This window comes from Tachyglossus aculeatus, chromosome 11, assembly GCF_015852505.1.
Source record: "Tachyglossus aculeatus isolate mTacAcu1 chromosome 11, mTacAcu1.pri, whole genome shotgun sequence".
In the NCBI taxonomy this organism is placed as follows: domain Eukaryota; kingdom Metazoa; phylum Chordata; class Mammalia; order Monotremata; family Tachyglossidae; genus Tachyglossus; species Tachyglossus aculeatus.
Genome location: NC_052076.1, coordinates 14,720,472 through 14,733,348, shown reverse-complemented (window position 1 = coordinate 14,733,348; position 12,877 = coordinate 14,720,472). Strand labels below are relative to the sequence as shown.

General features: G+C 48.6%; 1 protein-coding gene across 1 annotated transcript; it reads right to left on the bottom strand.

Moving 5' to 3' along the window:
• Positions 1-4,987: 4,987 nt before the first annotated feature.
• Positions 4,988-11,419, bottom strand: RPL19 (ribosomal protein L19). The gene is made up of 6 exons (XM_038753459.1): positions 11,398-11,419; positions 6,743-6,849; positions 6,358-6,480; positions 5,660-5,780; positions 5,323-5,433; positions 4,988-5,188 (listed from the first exon to the last, which is right to left on the bottom strand). The coding sequence occupies exons 1-6, from the start codon at positions 11,400-11,402 to the stop codon at positions 5,065-5,067; spliced, it is 591 nt and encodes a 196-aa protein (XP_038609387.1). The 5' UTR covers positions 11,403-11,419; the 3' UTR covers positions 4,988-5,064.
• Positions 11,420-12,877: the final 1,458 nt, after the last annotated feature.

The window sequence follows — 12,877 nt, the reverse complement described above, 5'->3', positions numbered from 1 at the left end:
TGTTGCCAATTTGTACTTCCGAAGCGCTTAGTACAGTGCTCTGCACACAGTAAGCGCTCAATAAATACGATTGAATGAATGAGTGTCTCCCATCGGGTTCACAGTCTTTGTCTAAGTGCTTTGCACATAGTAAGCACTCAATAAATACGACTGAATGAATGACAGAGATTCAAGGATAATATCAGGATTATGGCCTTGTGAGAGGGATGGTAGTGTTGCCTACAGCCATAGGAAAGTCGGGGAGGAGAGCATTTGGGAGGGAGTTGTTTTAGACATGCTCAGTTTGAGTTTTCACAGATGAGGAAACAGGAACGGAAAAGGCAAGTGACTTGTCCAAAGTCATGCAGCAGGCAAATAAATGGTGGAGATGGGAATAAAACCAGTCTCCTGACTCCCTGATGTGTGCTCTGATAGTCCACAGCCACTCATTTTATATTGAACGTAAGGTGGGTGTTAAATGGTGTTTAAGCACTTAGTAGGTGTCAGGGACTGTGCTAAGCACTGAGGTAGATACAAGCTAATCATGTTGGACACAGTCTATGTCCCATTTATAGATGAATAGGCCCAGAGAAGTGAAGCGACTTGCCCAAGGTCACACAGCAGATGAGGGGCAGAGTGGGGATTAGAACCCAGGTTTTATTCATTCAATCGTATTTATTGAGCGCTTCCTGTGTGCAGAGCACTGTACTAAGCGCTTGGGAAGTCCAAGTTGGCAACATATAGAGACGGTCCCTACCCAACAGCGGGCTCACAGTCTAGAAGGGGGAGACAGACAACAAAACAAAACGTATTAACAAAATAAAATAAATAGAATAGTAAATATGTACAAGTAAAATAGAGTAATAAATCTGTACGAACATCTATACAGGTGCTGTGGGGAGGGGAAGGAGGTAAGGCGGGGGAATAAGGAGGGGGCTCAGTCTGGGAGCCACACTTGGCCACACTGCCCCTTGTTGTAGGAATATCTGGGCCTCGGTTACCTTATCTGTAAAATGGGGATTAAGACTGTGAGCTCCCCGTGGCACAACCTGATCACCTAGAGAAGCAGCGTGGCTCAGTGGAAAGAGCCCGGGCTTTGGAGTCAGAGGTCATGGGTTCGAATCCCTGCTCCACCACGTCTGCTGTGTGACCTTGGGCAAGCCACTTAACTTCTCTGAGCCTCAGTTACCTCATCTGTAAAAATGGGGATTGACTGTGAGCCCCACGTGGGACTTGATCACATTGTATCCCCCCCAGCGCTTAGAACAGTGTTTTGCACATAGTAAGCGCTTAACAAATGCCATCATTATGATTATTATTATTATTGTAACCTCCCCAGCGCTTAGAACAGTGCTTTGCACATAGTAAGTGCTTAATAAATGCCATCATTATCTTTTAGACTGTGAGCCCACTGTTGGGTAGGGACTGTCTCTATATGTTGCCAACTTGTACTTCCCAAGCGCTTAGTACAGTGCTCTGCACAGAGTAAGTGCTCAATAAATACGATTGATTGAATATCCATTTCTCCTGAAAAACATACAGGACTTCACAGAAGTGTCCTCATAGCCACAGTCCTCAATTTTGGAACCGAATCCCTGGGGCACGGAGAAGTTTAAAGGGTACAGATGGTATCTTGACTTGGCTATTTTTATTTTCCAAAACACTTACCTATCACTTCTCATTTTTATCTTCACAATATACCTGTTACAGAAAGGCACACTGTAAGCGCCATGTGAGCAGGGAATGTATCTACCAACTCTTGTACTGTACTCTCCCAAGTGTTTACAATAAGCACTCAAATACCAATAATTATGATGGTATTTGTTAAGCGCTGTTGCCAACTTGTACTTCCCAAGCGCTTAGTACAGTGCTCTGCACACAGTAAGCGCTCAATACGATTGATTGATCAAGTAACAATAAATGACGACATTTGTTAAGCGCTTACTATGTGCAAAGCACTGTTCTAAGCACTGGGGAGGTTACAAGGTGATCAGGTTGTCCCACGGGGGGCTGTTTTAATCCCTATTTTACAGATGAAGTAACTGAGGCACAGAGAAGTTAAGTGACTTGCCCAAAGTCACACAGCTGACAATTGGTAGAGCTGGGATTTGAACCCATGACCTCTAACTCCAAAGCCCGGGCTCTTTCCACTGAGCCACGCTGCTTCTCTACTGTTCTGTTCTAAGTAATAATAATAATAATAATAATAATAATAATACTGGCATTTATTAAGCCCTTACTATGTGCAAAGCACTGTTCTAAGCGCTGGGGAGGTTACAAGGTGATCAGGTTGTCCCACATGGGGCTCACAGTCTTAATCCCCATTTTACAGATGAGGTAACTGAGGCACAGAGAAGTTAACTGACTTGCCCAGAGTCACACAGCTGACAATTGGTGGAGCAGGGATTTGAACCCATGACCTCTGACTCCAAAGCTCGTGCTCTTTCCACTGAACCACGCTGCTTCTCTAAGTACTAAGTGCGGGATAGATACAAGCTAATCAGGTTGGGCACAACCTACATCCCAAAGTTGTAACCCTGCTCTGCACACAGTAAGCGCTCAATAAATACGATTGATTGATTGATTGATTTTACAGATGAGGGAACTGAGGCACAGGGAAGTTAAGTAACTTGCCCAAGGTCACACAGCACGCTAGTGGCAGAGTGGGGATTAGAATCCAGGTCCTTCACTCCCAGCCCTATGCTCTCTGCCCCCAGCAAACCAAACTTTCCACTGCTATTTCTTCAGTATACTTTTAGGATGAAAAGTCCAAGGATTTGAGGTTCTTGATACTGCTAACTTCTCGGCTGATTGTAATAACGGCAGTACTTAAGTACTAACTAGGTGCCAAGCACTGTATAAAGTACTGGCATAGCACTTAGAACAGTGCTTTGCACATAGTAAGTGCTTAATAAATGCCATTATTAACATAATCAAGTCTCATCAGGTTCAGTTTAGAACGGGTATATTATCTCCATTTTATATATGTGGAACCTGAGGCACAGAAAAGTTGTGACTTTTCAAAAACAAAAAATGTTAAAGAATTAGGACCCAGGTCCTTTTGAGTCCCAGGTCTGTACCCCTGCTTTTCATTCATTCATTCAATTGTATTTATTGAGCACTTACTGTGTGCAGAGCACTGTACTAAGCGCTTGGGAAGTACAAGCATTTTGCCTAGGCCATGTTGCTTCCCCAGGTACCCTAGGGAAGATTGGCATATTTTTACTTCTGAATCTCCAGTCCATCCCCCTGGCCTTAAGTCCTTCCTCTCCCCACAGCACCTGTATATATGTACATATGTTTGTATGTATTTATTACTCTATTTTTGGTACATATTTATTTTATTTTGTTAGCGTTTTGTTTTGTCCTCTGTCTCCCCCTTCTAGACTGTGAGCCTGCTGTTGGGTAGGGACCGTCTCTATATGTTGCCAACTTGTACTTCCCAAGCGCTTAATACAATGCTCTGCACACGGTAAGCGCTCAATAAATACGATTGAATGAATGCATTCAGCAGCTGCTTAGTCAGTGCTGTTGCTGAGCAGGCTGGTCAGGTCGCCCTGAGGACAGTAGAGAAGCAGCGTGGCTCAGTGGAAAGAGCCCGGGCTTTGGAGTCAGAGGTCATGGGTTCAAATCCCAGCTCCGCCACTTGGCAGCTGTGTGATTTTGGGCAAGTCACTTCTCTGGGCCTCAGTTCCCTCATCTGTAAAATGGGGATGAAGACTGTGAGCCCCCCCGTGGGACAACCTGATCACCTTGTAACCTCCCCAGTGCTTGGAACAGTGCTTTGCACATAGTAAGTGCTTAATAAATGCCATCATTATTAGTAGTAGTAGACTAAAGATTATATCACCAATCCTTTCAGGCAGGGGACACGAGTCTTTGAATGGGCCTGTGTACTCCTGGGAATGGAGATGAATCCTACCCAAAGCCTCAGTACCCCAACCACCCCCTAAACCAGAACAGGGTAGAAGGGCACGGAGAACTAACAGGAGTCTGTGGGCATTTCCAGTCATCCCAATCCCTCAGAGCTGCCAACACCTCCAGCCATCCCTTCTTTTCTGGGCAGGAAGCCAGAGGCAGGGGAAGTGAAAGTTTGTGCTTTACCTCCAGCATATGGTATCTTCCCAAGTGGCTAGCAAGGCTCTGCACACAGTAAGCATGGTGGAATTTGCTAAGCACTTACTATGTTCCAAGCAATGTGGCAGATACAAGATCCCAACCTCCCCCACATGTCTGCTGTGTGACCTTGGGCAAGTCACTTCACTTCTCTGGGCCTCAGTTCCCTCATCTGGAAAATGGGGATTAAGACTGTGAGCCCCATGTGGGACAACCTCATCTCCTTGTATTCCCCCCAGCACTTAGAACAGTGCTTTGCACATAGTAAACGCTTAACAAATGCCAACATTATTATGCAAGGTAACTAGGTTGGACAGTCCCTGACCCCCACGGGGCTCAGTCTTAATCCCCATTTTACAGATGAGGTACCAAATAATAATAATGATGGTTTTTGTTAAGCGCTATGTGCAAAGCACTGTTCTAAGCGCTGGGGGGGATACAAGGTGATCAGGTTGTCCCACGTGGGGCTCACAGTCTTAATCCCCATTTTGCAGAAGGAACTGAGGCCCAGAGAAGTTAGGTGACTTGCCCAAAGTCACACAGCTGACAAGTGGCGCAGCTGGGATTTGAACCCATGACCTCTGACTCCAAAGCCCGGGCTCTTTCCACTGAGCCACGCTGCTTCTACAAGCACAGAAGTGACCACCCCCACGTCACAGAAGTGGGTGGGGTGGGGGGGAAGAGAAAGGAAAGAGGGTCCGCTGCTTGAGGAGATTGGTCCTGGAAGCGGGGCATGGTGGTGGCCCTTTATTGCTAAAGTTTGTGGCGGTGACCACGGTCACGCTAAGGCCCCCACAACTCAGGCCCGGGCCTGCTCACCCCTCACCTCACCCCTCGAGTCCCAGAAGCCCAGCCTGGGTTGGGAGCCGCCACATACGAACAGGAGACCAGCCTGGGCGAGATATTTCTTTTATTGACCTCAGGTCGCCTTTATGGACAGCACTATGTACAGGAGTGACCAGAGGGCGGTTACTTCTTGGCCTCCTCCTCCTTGGACAGAGTCTTGATGATCTCTTCTTTCTTGGCTTGGAGGCGCTCTTCACGCCGCTTGCGGGCCTCTTTGGTCTTGGACCTCCGGGCCTCGGCCTGGTCACTGGAGGGGGAGAAAAAGAGAGCGTAAGCCTTGAGACGTGTGATGACGCTCCCATCCAGTGCTCCAAATAACTGATCACGATGGGATAGTATCACCCCGCGCCTGACACCTCCCCGCCAAGAAAGGTCACTTACGCCAGGAGCTTCTTGCGGGCTTTGTCGGCCTTCAGCTTGTGGATGTGCTCCATGAGGATACGCTTGTTCTTGAACACGTTGCCCTTGACTTTGAGGTACAGGCTGTGGTACCTGAGAAGAGAAGGCAGCTCAGAATTAAGACTAAGGAGAATCTCAACCCCATTAGAGTGAAGTCATCTTCCCTACACAGCCCAAGCCCCGCCATCCCCCCTCGATACTTGGGACGTCCCGGTGGTTTTAGGCTGCTTGCTTGGGCCTCGTGTGTTCCGGTGGGCCGCACGAGACCATCCGTACACCTTCCCCAGAGCCTCCACGCCTGCGGGCCGGGAAGACTCACATGTGGCGGTCAATCTTCTTGGACTCCCGGTATCTGCGGAGCAGGCGGCGCAGAATCCTCATCCTCCGCATCCAGGTCACCTTTTCAGGCATGCGGGCATTGGCAGTACCCTTTCTCTTACCTAGCATGAGCCCACGGGTGACACAAAGAGAGTGGTCAGACAGAAGGCAGGCACATGGCTGGCCCCTCACAATCGTAGCTCATAACTCACAGCTCGCTATAGGATCATTTTTCCACCCATTTACCCTTCCATTCTTTCCTCATCTGCAATTGACAATAAGATACCTGTTCACCCTGTCAGACAGCGGGGCCCCAAGGCTAGCGCTGTCTGGTATGATTATCTTGATTCTTCCCTGGTACTTGGCAGAGCAGTATTTGGCTCTACTTAAATACCGTAATTGAGGGTAGGAATCATGTTTTTTTTCCTCTACTGACCCCTCTCCTAAGCATTTAATACAGTGCTCAGAGTTTAAGTTCTTTCCTACCTTCTCACCAGAATCAATCACTTGTATTTGAGCACTTTGTGTACAGCACTGTAAAACGTAACAGAGTTGGTAGAGACATTCCCTGCCCACAGTGCACTTACAATCTAGTCACAGGATACTACTCCCTTTTACAACAGGCCTAGAGGCCAGGCAATTTCACCGAGTCCCGCGGCACGCACAGCTCTGGTGTGGCAGTGGGGCAAGGAATCTTACCGATGCCCATGTGCCGGCCCTTCCGGCGGGCCAAGGTGTTCTTGCGGCAGCGGGCCCGGGAGTGGACGGTCACGGGCTTGCGGATGATCAGGCCATCTTTGATCAGCTTGCGGATCTGCTGACCTGGGGGGGGACATAAGCCTGTTTCTCTCTGGCCAGCAGCGGCGGATCTCTGAGCCGACCGACCCCCGCGAAGCTTCTTCGGTCACATTTGAGTCCTTACTTTGGGCTCGGGGGAGTACAACAACAACAAACAGACACATTCCTGCCCACAACGAGCTCGAAGTCTAGAGGATTCGGTTGCAGGCAAGAGGGTCCAGGCCTCCCCCCAGCCCGGGCACCCGCGGGGATCGCCACGTGCGCCCTCGCCCTCCGCGGGACTCACGGGAGTTGGCATTGGCGATCTCGTTGGTCTCATTGGGGTCCAGCCAAACCTTCTTCTTCCCGCAGCGCAGAACGCTGGAGGCGAGCCTCTTCTGCAGCCGGAGCATGCTGGGGGTGGCGGAAGGAATAACAATAATGATCGTATTTATTAAGCACTGACTATATGCCCAACACTGTTCTAAACGCTGGGCTACACATAAGATAATCAGGTTGGGCACCGTCCCTGTCTGAGCACCCACAAGGAGCTCACAGACAATTATGGTATGTAAGATAATAATAATAATGATGGCATTTGTTAAGCACTTACTATGTGCCAAGCATCGTTCTAAGCGCTGGGGAGGTTACAAGGTGATCAGGTTGTCCCACGGGGGGCTCCCTGTCTTCATCCCCATTTTACAGATGAGGGAACTGAGGCCCAGAGAAGTGAAGTGACTTGCCCAAAGTCACACAGCTGACAGTTGGCGGAGCCGGGATTTGAACCCATGACCTCCGACTCCAAAGCCCGGGCTCTTTTCCACTGAGCCACGCTGCTTCTCTTACTATGTGCCAAGCACTGTTCTAAGCACTTGGGAAGTCCAAGTTGGCAACATATAGAGACGGTCCCTACCCAACAGTGGGCGCACAGTCTAGAAGGGGGAGACAGAGAACAAAACAAAACATATTAACAAAACAAAATAAGTAGAATAAATATGTACAAGTAAAATAAATAGAGTAATAAATCCGTACAAACATATATACATATATACAGGTGTTGTGGGGAAGGGAAGGAGGGGGCTCAGTCTGGGAAGGCCTCCTTAACTAGGTTGGATCGAGTCCCTGTCCCACATCAGGCTCACAGACTCAATCCCCATTTTACAGATGAGGTCACTGAGGCTCAGGGAAGTGACCTGCCCAGGGTCACGTGGCAGAGCCAGGATTAGAACCCAGGTCCTCCCCACTCCCAGGCCCGTGAGGTGGCACTTGGCCATGCTGTTTCTCAGGTCAGGTCGGGGTCTCGTTGGGAGCCGGGGGTCCCCCTCACGTGGGCAGTGCTCTCCCACCCAAGACCCCGGATGAACCCCCAGCCTGGAGGGGAGAGGGTTAAGAGAAGCAGCGTGCCCGGGGTTGGGAGTCATAGGTCATGGGTTCTAATCCCGGCTCTGCCACTTTGGGCAAGTCACTTCTTCTCTGTGCCTCAGTTCCCTCATCTGTAAAATTGGGATGAAGACTGTGAGCCCCATGTGGGACAACCTGATAATAACAGTGATGGCATTTGTTAAGCACTTATTATGTGCCAAGCACTGCGGGGATACAAGGTAGAGAAGCAGCGTGGCTCAAGTGGAAAGAGCACGGGCTTTGGAGTCAGAGGTCATGGGTTCGAATCCCGACTCCGCCACATGTCTGCTGTGTGACCTTGGGCAAGTCACTTAACTTCTCTGGGCCTCAGTGACCTCATCTGTAAAATGGGGATGAAGACTGTGAGCCCCCCGTGGGACAACCTGATCACCTTGTAACAGCCCCAGCGCTTAGAACAGTGCTTTGCACATAGTAAGCGCTTAATAAACGCTATCATTATTATTATAATGAGGTTGTCCCACATGGGGCTCAGTCTTAATCCCCATTTTTACTGATGAGGTAGCTGAGGCACATTCATTCATTCATGAGCGCTGTGTGCAGAGCACTGTACTAAGCGCTTGGGAAGTATAAGTCGGCAACATATAGACAGTCCCTACCCAACAACAGGCTCACAGTCTCGAAGCGGGACAGAAGTTCATTCACTTGCCCATGGTCACACAGCAGATGTGGCGGAGCTGGGATTAGAACCCACAACCTCTGACTCCCAAGCTCGGGCTCTTTCCACTAAGCCAAGAAGCCACGCTTCTTCTTCTGATGGCCTTGTATCTCCCCCAGCGCTTAGAACAGTGCTTAACAAATACCACAATAATTATTCTCTGGGCCTCAGTTCCCTCATCTGTAAAATGGGGATGAAGCCTGTGAAGCCCAAGTGGGACAACCTGATGACCGTGTAACCGCCCAGCGCTTAGAACAGTGCTTTGCACATAGTAAGCGCTTAATAAATGCCATTATTATTATTATTACCTTGTATTCCCTGCGCTTAGAACAGTGCCTGGCACAAGGTAAGCGGTTAATACCACAATTATTATTCTTCTCTGGGCCTCAGTTCCCTCATCTGTAAAATGGGGATGAAGCCTGTGAGCCCCTTGGGGGACAACCTTATCACCTCGTATCTCATCATCATCATCATCATCAATCGTATTTATTGAGCGCTTACTATGTGCAGAGCACTGTACTAAGCACTTGGGAAGTACAAATTGGCAACATATAGAGACAGTCCCTACCCAACAGTGGGCTCACAGTCTAAAAGGGGGAGACAGAGAACAAAACCAAACATACTAACAAAATAAAATAAATAGAATAGATATGTACAAATAAAATAGAGTAATAAATATGTACAAACATATATACAGGTGCTGTGGGGAAGGGAAGGAGGTAAGATGGTATCTCCCTCAGCGCTTAGAACAGCGCTTGGCATTTAGTAAGCACGTAATAAATGCCATCGTTATTATTATTTGGAAAAAGGGGATGAAGCCTGTGAGCCCACAAGGGACAACCTGATGACCTTATATCCCTCCCAGTGCTTAGAACAGTGCTTGGCACAGAGTAAGCGCTTAACAAATGCCATGATTATTACTATTATTTCTTTGTATCCCCCAGTGCTTAGCAGAGTAAGCACTTAAACACCACAATTATTACTCCTCTCTGTGCCTCTGTTTCCTCATCTGTAAAATGGGGGTGAGGCCTGTAAGCCCCACGGGGGACAGCCTGATCACCTTGTATCCCCCCAACGCTTAGAACTATGCTTGGCATACAGTAAGCACTTGAATACCACAATTATTATTCTTTTCTGGGCCTCAGTTCTGTCATCTGTAAAAAAGGGGATGAAGCCTGAGCCCCACGTCGGCCGACCTCATTACACTGTATCCCCTCAGCGCTCAGAACAGTGCTTGGCACAGAGTAAGCGCTTAATAAATGCCATCATTATTATTATTTTTACCTTGTATCCCCCCAGCGCTTGGAACATGGTTGGCACATTGTAAGCACTTAACAAATACCACAATTATTACTCTTCTCTGTGCCTCAGTTCCCTCATCTGTAAAATGGGGGTGAGGCCTGTGAGCCCCACGGGGGACAACCTGATCACCTTGTATCCCCCCAGCGCTTAGAACAGTGCTTTGCATACAGTAAGCGCTTGATAAATGCCATCATTATCATTACCTTGTATCCCCCCGGCGCTTAGAACAGTGCCTGGCACAAAGTAAGCACTTAACAAATACCACAATTATTCTTCATCTCGGGGCCTCAGTTCCCTCATCTGTAAAATGGGGGTGAGGCCTGTGAGCCCCACGGGGGACAACCTGATCACCTTGTATCTCCCCCAGCATTTAGAACAGTGCTTGGCACAAAGTAAGCGCTTAATACCACAATTCTTCTTCTCTAGGCCTCAGTTCCCTCCTCTGTAAAATGAGGACAAAGCCTGTGAGCCCCACGGGGGACAACCTGATGACCTTATATCTCCCCCAGCGCTTAGAACAGTGCTTGGCACAAAGTAAGAGGTTAATACCACAATTCTTCTTCTTCTCTAGGCCTCAGTTCCCTCATCTGTAAAATGGGGGTGATGCCTGTGAGCCCCACGGGGGACAAGCTGATCACCTTGTATCTCCCCCAGCGCTTGGCACGTAGTAAGCGCTTAACAGAGCAGCAGCGTGGCTCAGTAGAAAGAACCTGGGCTTCCAACTTGTACTTCCCAAGCGCTTAGTACAGTGCTCTGCACATAGTAAGCGCTCAATAAATACGACTGACTGATTGATTTGGAGTCAGAGGTTCAAATCCCGGCTCCACCAACTGTCAGCTGGGTGACTTTGGGCGAGTCACGTCTCTGGGCCTCGGCTACCTCGTCTGTAAAATGGGGATTAAAACTGTGAGCCCCCCCCCCGTGGGACAATCTGATCTTTTAGACTGTAAGCCCACTGTTGGGTAGGGACTGTCTCTATATGTTGCCACCCTGGACTTCCCAAGCGCTTAGTACAGTGCTCTGCACACAGTAAGCGCTCAATCAATATGGTTGTACATATTTATTACTCTATTATTTATTTATTTATTTTACTTGTACATTTCTATCCTATTTATTTTATTTTGTTGGTATGTTTGGTTCTGTTCTCTGTCTACCCCTTTTAGACTGTGAGCCCACTGTTGGTTAGGGACTGTCTCTATGTGTTGCCAATTTGTACTTCCCAAGCGCTTAGTACAGTGCTCTGCACATAGTAAGCGCTCAATAAATACGATTGATTGATTGATCCCCAGCGCTTAGAACAGTGCTTTGCACATAGTAAGCGCTTAACAAACGCCATCATTATCATTATTATTAATAATAAATGCCATCCCTATTATCCGGGTGGGCAACCTAGGCCTCAGTTTGGCTCCCCAGGCCCCAGCTGGGGGGCTGCTTGGGGCACCCCCTTTTCGGCCATCCCCTCCCCCTCCTACCCCTGTCCTTGGGGGTCACCCCCCTTTTGGACTGGGGGGGGTCCCCCAAACCCTGTGGGGACCCAAGAGGCCGAGCCCCCCAAAGGCCCAAGAGCAGCCCTGCCCCCTCACCTCATGGCGCAGGCCGGGCGCGGAAAAGAGAGAGCAGGGCCCGGCCCGGACGCTCCCATTATCAGCGCGGGGGGAGAGCCCACCCCAAATCTCACCCCCTGACCCTCCCCCGCCCCAAATACGGACCCCCACCCCTCTAAACCCCCATTTACTACCTTATAAACCCCAAATATCTACCTGTATAGGACCCTGATTCCAATTCTGCCCGAAAAAGAGGAAAAATAACCCCTTCTTCTAGAGGGAATGGTACGATCCGCGGCCCGTCGGCGCCTGCGCAGATGAAAGGACCGGTGTCACGTGGGCACTGGGGGGGGAGAGGGGGTTTTTTTGGTGCGCTGACGCAGTGGAGACGACAGAGGGCGCTCCATTCATTCATTCATTCATTCAATCGTATTTATTGAGCGCTTACTATGTGCAGAGCACTGTACTAAACGCTTGGGAAGTACACGTTGGCAACATATAGAGACGGTCCCTACCCAACAGTGGGCTCACAGGCTAGAAGGGGGAGGCAGAGAACAAAACAAAACATATTAACCAAGTGAAATAAATAGAATATGTACAAGTAAAATAAATAAATAGAGGAATAAATACGTACAAACAAATACACAGGTGCATATATACAGGTGGGCTCCATCGGCCCACTTTTCCTAGGAAGCCTTCTTTCATTCATTCATTCATTCATTCAATCGTATTTATTGAGCGCTTACTGTGTGCAGAGCACTGTACTACACGCTTGGGAAGTACAAGTTGGGAACATATAGAGAAGGTCCCTGCCCAACAGTGGGCTCACAGTCTAGAAGCGCTTACTGTGTGCAGAGCACTGTTCTCTGTACTAAGCGCTTGGGAAGTCCAAGTTGGCAACATATAGAGACGGTCCCTACCCAACAGTGGGCTCACAGTCTTCCATTCATTCATCATGATAATAATAATGATGGCATTTGTTAATAATAATAATAATAATAATGACATTAATTAAGCGCTTACTATGTGCCAAACACTGTTCCAAGCACTGGGAAGGTTACAAGGTGATCAAGTTGTCCCACAGGGGGCTCACAGTCCTAATCCCCGTTTTACAGATGAGGGAACTGAGGCCCAGAGAACTGAAGTGAGTGCTCACTGTGTGCACAGCACTGCACTAAGCGCTTGGGGAAGTACTCTACAGAAATAGAGACAATCCCTGCCCACAGCGAGTTGACGGTCTAGAAGGGGGAGACGGACAATGATCCAAGTAAACAGGCAACAGGACATGGATACATGTAAACAGGTATTTACTGTGATATTTGTGCTTCCCAAGTGCTTAGTACAGTGCTCTGCACACAGTAAACACTCAATAAATACGATTGAATGAATATCAGAATAGAGGTCAGGGATTTCCCCAGATCGATCAGTCAATCAATCAATCGCATTTGAGAAGCAGCGTGGTTTAGTGGCAAGAGCCCGGGCTTGGAAATCAGAAGTCGTGGGTTCTAATCCCAGCTCC